Here is a 7600-nt window from a genome sequence, read left to right on the forward strand (position 1 = left end):
TTGGAAAGCTGATCCGAAGATTCATATGGAAATAGTATGGAACCAGAATAGCAAAAAAAAAAAAAAAAAAAAAAAAAAATCATTAAAAAGAGGAATAACGTTAGATAACTAATTTTTCTCAATTTCAAAACTTATTACAAAGTTAAAGTAATTGTCATAATTAATCTGGACTGTCAATTTGATTGGATTAAAATGCCTAAAATTAAGGAACTTCTGAGTGTGTCAATGAGGATGTTTCCCAAAATGACTGTCATGGGAGACAACAAATTGAGGTGTGGTCCACTGGGGGACACTTGCCTTGAATGTGCCGGAAACAGTCCAATAGGCTGTGAACGTCCGTAACAAAAGGGGAAATGGGAAGAAGCTAATGGAAAATGCAAGTTCCTTTCTTCTTGAGCTGGTTCTTAGACTACTATTGTTATCATCTGAGGACATTGGCCTCAGCCACTTGGACTGAGCAGTTACTGCTTCCTCCAGCTCTCCAGTCTGTAGACCACCATTGTTGGACTATCTAGTCTCTGATCCTATAAGCCAACTTGACAAGTCTACTTTTTATAATCATGTAAATCCTGTTAGTTCTGTTCCTGTAGATAACCCTGATTAATATAGTAATTAAGATTGTGTGGCATTGGCATAAGGGTAGAAAAGAAGAATAAGAAAACTCTCACATTTATGATTAGTTGATGAATGACAAAGGTGCCAAGAAAATTCAAAGGAGTAAAGTGTCTTTTTAAAAAAATATATATTAGGGACAGGGACTCACTAAGTTGCTTAAGGCCTCATTAAGTTGCTGAGGCTGGCTGGCTTTGAAATCGCGATCTTCCTGCCTCAGATTCCAGAGTTCCTGAGATTACCGGTGTGTGCCAGCGCGCCGGTGAAAGTCTTCTTAACAAAGGATACTGGGACAACTGGACACCCACATGCTAAAGGACTGATTTAGCCCCTCTACCCCACAAAATACATAAAACTTAAAATGAATCCAAAGACTAAATGTAAGGGCGCAAACTATAAAAAAAATTGAGGTAAATATCTATGAAATTAGGAGTAAATATCTACGACATTGGACTAAGTTACTTGGATATAACACAAAAATCAGAAATGAGAAAATAAAAATCGAATAAATTAAACTTCATCAAAGTTAAACTCTTGTTTTTCAAAGAATACCATCAAGAATGTGAAAAGCGGGGGAGTGGAAGGGGAATGGTAGGGCAGTGGAGGGGGAGGGGAGGCGAGAGTGAAGTCTCGCGAGAAGAGGCGGTCGCCATAGCGGAGCCCTCAGACTGTGAGGGTGTGGGTCTTTTTCTGAGGAACCATCGCCTCTGGTTTGCTGATCCGTTTCTGCCCCTGGCCGAGACTCTGCTGCTGTCATGTCCCGCTACCCGCGCCCCCCCAATACTTCTCTTTTCGTCAGGAACGTGGCCGACTACACCAGATCTGAAGATTTATGGCGTGAATTTGGTCGTTATGGTCCTATCGTCGATGTGTACGTTCCACTTGATTTCTACACTCGACGGCCAAGAGGATTTGCCTATGTTCAATTTGAGTATGTTTGTGATGCTGAAAATGCTTTACATAATTTGAACAGAAAATGGATTTGTGGACGTCAAATCGAAATACAGTTTGCCCAGAGGGATCGAAAGACGCCAAATCAAATGAAAGCCAAGGAAAGGAGAAATGTGTACAGTTCTTCACGCTATGGTGATTATGACAGATACAGACGTTCTAGAAGCCGAAGTTATGAAAGGAGGAGATCAAGAAGTCGGTCTTCTCATTACAACTACAGAAGGTCTTATAGCCCTAGAAACAGTAGATCTACTGGAAGACCACGGCATAGCAGAAGTCATTCCGACAATGACAGATTCAAACACCGAAATCGATCTTTTTCAAGATCTAAATCCAATTCAAGGTCACGGTCCAAGTCCCAGCCCAAGAAAGAAATGAAGGCTAAATCACGTTCTAGGTCTGCATCTCACACCAAAACTAGAGGCACCTCCAAAAAAGATTCCAAAACACGTTATAAATCTGGCTCAAGATATGAAAAGGAATCAAGGAAGAAAGAACGACCTAGATCCAAATCTCAGTCAAGATCACAGTCTAGGTCCAGGTCAAAATCTACATCAAGGTCTTAGAGTAATCCTAAGTCCAGTGGCCACTGAATAGTATAAACCAGGATAATATTTAGGCATGTAGCATTCATTTACTCATATTTGGCATACTTAAATTATCAGTAATATAATGTTGTAATGAGGCATAAAAATACTTGCTAGTTTTCCCTGTACCTGGTAATGGTTACAAGTAAAATGATGTGCTGTTGAGAAGTCACTCTTAAGAATACAGTTTGTTTAATGTTATGGGCAGCTACCAATTTGTCATGTCTCTGTATATTTTGTGTAAAGATTCTCATTTTTTATGCTTGAGTATTTCATGAAAAGGTGTTGGTTGACGACAGTTTGCAACAGTGTCTTATTAAAAAAAAACTTTAATATCCATATTTGGTAGAACTCTTAACCTAAAAATAAAGCTTGCTAATAAGAGGGGATGATACAAAAGTGAAGTTGTATCCACAGTACAACACCGACTGCTCAGACACATTTAGGTCCAAGGTGGATCTTTATGTCTTGTCAAGATGTCTAGGACTGTAATAGTAGTTTATTTGTAATACAATATGAAATGGTAGTTTTGTTAACCCCATTGTCTTGGAGAATGATGCCCACTGGCTTAACCAGTATTTTCAGGGAGATTAGGTTTTTGAATGAAACATGAAAACTTCACATTTTTTTCTGGTTTCTATGAAGGTTTGGAACATAAAAACATCAGAAAAGGTCCCCTTAAAATTTGAGCAGGTCAATGATGACAAATAATTTTAAAGGGAAAAGAATGTTCTTAATGTAGTTATCCTAAAATTTAAAGAGCACTATTGCTTAGATTTCTTACTTCTGTTAGGAGCAAGTAATTGTTTCAAAGTAGGTTTTTTTTGTGTGTGTGTATATGCCTATTGTGAAAGAACAATTTTGATACTTACAGCACTGAACATGTGCATTTTTCAAAATTTGCCTACCTCTTTATGAGGGAGGCTTGCTCTTCACATTCAGTTTATTTAATATGATGGAAGTTGAAAGAGAACACTTCCAAACGAGGTGAATGATTTGTGGTGCCATGAAATTTAAAATAATTTTGGGAAAAGGGTTATTCAGTTTAAAGCAAGAGACATCTCTTGAGTTTTCATTTATCAATGTCATACCTGGTGAAAAATGCAGAAGTAATACTATTAACTATTTAAATTTGTAGTATTTCTCTGAATGATCATTTGGGGGCAATAAAAAATGACTTGAAATGTCCAGTCTCATTTCAGAGTAAAAAGCTAGCCTCTTTTAAAATCTTAGGTTGCTTGCTTACTTACAGATATAAGAAGCATTGTGGAGAAACAATTTTTTATAGGATTTGTTTTTTCAATTTTGGTATTAGAAATCTAGGCCTAGCCTGTAAAGAACAAAAAGATGGTTTTTAAATACTGTTCGTGTGTTTAAAGGATTGATTTTATAACCTTTGTATTTTTGATAGTATTTCTAACTTTCATTTCTTTACTGTTTGCAGTTAATGCTCATGTTCTGATATGTAATCATATATATGCTCATTTCTTTAATTTTTTTAGATTTTACTGGGTGTATAGTTTAAACAACAAAAAGTCTGCTTAAAACTGTAGCAGTAGTTTGCAGTTCTAGCAAAGAGGAAAGTTGTGGGATTAAACTTTGTATTTCCTTTCTTATAGAAGCTTCTAAAAAGGCATTTCTATACATTTTTTTTAACAAATATTTTGTACAACCTTTAAAAAACATCATTGTTTGGATCAAAACAAGACACAGTTTATTTTCTGCGTGTTGTAAATTAAGCAAATATGCTATTATAAAAACAAAAAGGAGAAAAAAAGAAAGTGAAAAGAGTACCCAGTGGGAGGAAATACTTGCAAATTAGAAATCTGATCTAGATATGCTTTATATATAGAATAAAGTTATTTATTCAACGATAAAAAGAGAAATGAGTGAAATTTTTAAATGTTCAAATAATTTGAATAATTTACCCGAAGAAGATACACAAAAGATCAGTAAGCACATGATAAGTGTCCAACATCATTTGAAAAGTTAGTTTGTAAATTAGCTATAAAATATCTTCCAATAAATAGCAGCCCAAGACCAGATTTCATCACTGGTGAATTTCACCAAGGTTTTAAAGGAGACTTAGTAAATCAAAACTACAACTTGAGATAAGGTAAAAAACAAATAAAAGGAGACAAACAAAAGAAAAATGGGAATATAAATTTAATCTGAAAGTGTTGTGCTAAAGTTTCTCATACCTTCACTCCTCCATCCAGTTACTTCTCCCAGGCCTGTAACTCTCAAATTTCTGGAAAATTTAGAAATCTTTGCTCATAAATGATAAAGAGTACACAAGAATTATAAACCACCACGCATATTGAGCCCAAATTGAAAGGGAAAAAAAGGTCCTTTGATGAGCATGCCAGGCAAGCTGCGGCTGGGAGCAGGCTACTGCCTCAAAGAACTCCCAACACCTGAATTTTGGAAGTACAGAGTATATAAAGGCAAAACCACAAGAAAAAATAAGGCACATGTACTTACAGAAAGTCCCTGTTGAGGCAGATATTTTAATTACATGAGGGAATTGTTTTGATGATACTTTTCAGAGTTATTTTGTTATACAACAGGGCCATATAGTCAGGGAGTTGGGAAGGTCCTACTTTACTATCAACATAGATTCAGCTGTCAGGAGATTGAAGAGAAAACATTTTAAGCAAGCATACAATGGAATCAGGTCAGAATAGAATGGCATGACTTTGGTTCTTTTTCATTTCAATAATCTTAAAATCAGTGCTAGGGATTGAACCCTGGGCCTTATACATGCTAGGCACATTCTCAACCACTGAACTATATCCCTAGCTTTTCTCAAAATCTTAAAGTTACTGGAAATTCACCCACTTATGAAAATTGCCCTGTGCAGTTAATTAGCTCACTACTACATGAATTAGAATACATTGAACAAAGGGAGATACAAAATTTATAATTCAGGATACTTTCCCAGAAACCTATCACATAAGGTATTTTTCTCAATGTTACCTATTGATAAGGTAATGAAAAAAATGTCACCCTAAGGATCCTGAGAATTGCCAGGCCAACATAAACCATATTGGGATCATCACACTGATAACATCCTCACATACCTTCCCATGCCCACCCCTTATCAAGTCTCCTTTCAAAGAGTCTGAGCTGGGTGTGGTTGGTTCATACCTATAATCCCAGCAACTCAGGAGGTGAAGGCAGGAGGACTGCAATTTCCAGGCCAGTCTCAGCAATTTAGCGAGACTTATCTCAAAATAAAAATAAAAAGTTCTGGGAATGTAGCTCAATGGTAAAGCACCCCTGGGCTCAATTCTCAGTACCTAAAACAATAATAAAAATAAAGAGACTGAGAACCCTGGAAGCATCTCTTACTCTAGAGATGGCCTGTATGTTCCCTTGAATGTATATTCCTTGTTTTCTTAAATAAACCCCTGTGTCTCAATATCTGACATGTGCTGATATTCTTTTCCATCATGTATTTCAAGGACCCTGTTTTCCTGAGTCAAGGTCCCCCTCTCTGGAACCTCCTTGGATCTTTTCTGGTGATGTCACAACTTCACACCCAATGGAATGGCTATAATATAAAGAAATGGAAAATAACAAGTGATGGTGAGGATGTGGAGAAATTGAAAGTCTCATACATTGACAACATAAAATGCTAAAGCTGCTTTGCAAAACAGCTTGCTAGGTCTTCAAAGAGTGAGCTATGAACCGCAATTCTACTCAGTTATATATCCAAGAGAATTGAAAGCATATGTCCACATAAAACTTGTATGAGAATTCTCGTGGTAACATTATTATTCTCAATTTGGAGATAACTCAGATTCTTATCAGCTGATAATGAGTAAAAAAAACTGTGGTACAGTCATGCAATGGAATATTTTTATTATTAATAAAAATGAAGTATCGATACATGCTATAGCATATATTGACATTGAAAATGTCCTAAATGAAAGAATGCAGACAGTAAAGATTACATATTAAAGGATTCCATTTTTATGAAAAGTTCAAGACTGACAAATCTGGCAAGACAGAAAATAAATTACTGGCTGTCAGAGGCTGATAGAGAAAATAGGGAGCAATTGCTTGATGAGTATGGAATTTATTTTTGAGGTGATGAAAATGTCCTAGAATTAGAGAGTGGTGTTGGTTCCATAACTCTGCTGGTATACTAAAAATCACTAAATCATCCACTTTAAAAATAAATTAACAACTGGGGGGGATGGTGCATGCCTGTAATCCTAGCAACTCAGGAGGTCAAAGCAAGAGGATCACAATTTAGAGGTCAGCCTCAGTAATTTAATGAGGCCCTAAGCAACTTAGCACTGTCACCAAATTTTAAAAAAAATTAAAATTATGAAGGGCTGGGGATATAGTTCAGTGGTAAAGCACTTCTGGGTTCAATCCCCAGTACCTAAAATAAAATTAATTTAAATTTTAAAGAAAATAAACTGGGTGTGGTAGTGCATGATTGTAATCCCAGTGGCTCGGGAGGCTGAGGCAGGAGGGTTGCTAGTTCAATACCAGCCTCAACACTTTAGCAAGGCCCTAAGTAATTTAGCAAAACCCTGTCTCAAAATAAAATAAAAAAGTCTGAGGATATGGCTTAGTGATTAAGCAATCCTGGGTTTAATTCCTGGTACCAAAATAAATAAAATAAAACAACAAGACAACCACAGCATGCATACTTTACTGGAATCCCAATTTAAAAATTTAAGTGAAAACATTTATCACATTTATGCAAAAGTTGGAAATTTGAACACTGCAAATTTGATTATATGAAAAAATTGTTTTCTATGGGTGATGATAGCACCATTGTTATATTTTTAATTATACATGTGCTGTGCATATGTGCTAAAATATAGATTAAAAGTGAAATTTGTTTCAAAATGATATGGGAAGACCAGTATGATTCTACATCCTGTACAGCCAGAAGAATAAGAAGTTATACTCCATTTATTTATGATGTGTCAAAATGCATTCTACTGTCATGTATAACTAATGAGAACAAATAAAAAAAAACAAATGTGACCAAAACCTGTATCAAATAAAGGTGTCAATAATCTTTCAAAAAGAAAAAATAATGGCATGGAAAGAGAAAGGAATAGAAGTGTGGTTTGGGTTGGGTTGCTATGAGTTGATGAAATTTGGATCTGTGTCATAGGTAGGTATTATCAATGTTTTTAAATTTTTATTTTCTATTCTATTTGTGGGTGTGTCCTGAAATTCTGTCTAAAATCATCTATGACAAAATAAAAGCCCATTTTCTTAAATTGCTACACTATTTTGTGTGAGGGAAGAGGTGGGTAGGGACTTGAACCTCAGTGCTTCTTAACAAAAAGTAAGATTATAGGTACTCAAGCCAGCAGTCCTTTCAGTACTATGGGCAGAATCTAAGCCACAGATATCAAGAGTGAGATATCTGAACTGCTGTGCGGAACTCTGAAGTTTAAGAGAAAAGGAAGAAA

At 35.8% G+C, this 7600-nt stretch overlaps 1 protein-coding gene across 1 annotated transcript; it reads left to right on the forward strand.

The window, feature by feature from the left end:
* Window positions 1-1173: 1173 nt before the first annotated feature.
* LOC306651295 (uncharacterized protein) lies at window positions 1174-2473 on the forward strand. Its single transcript, XM_079123850.1, has one exon. It carries the CDS (start codon window positions 1368-1370, stop codon window positions 2127-2129), a length of 762 nt encoding a protein of 253 aa, XP_078979976.1. The 5' UTR covers window positions 1174-1367; the 3' UTR covers window positions 2130-2473.
* The last annotated feature ends 5127 nt before the right edge of the window (window positions 2474-7600 follow it).

Source organism: Sciurus vulgaris, assembly GCF_902686455.1.
Source record: "Sciurus vulgaris genome assembly, chromosome: X".
Classification (NCBI taxonomy): domain Eukaryota; kingdom Metazoa; phylum Chordata; class Mammalia; order Rodentia; family Sciuridae; genus Sciurus; species Sciurus vulgaris.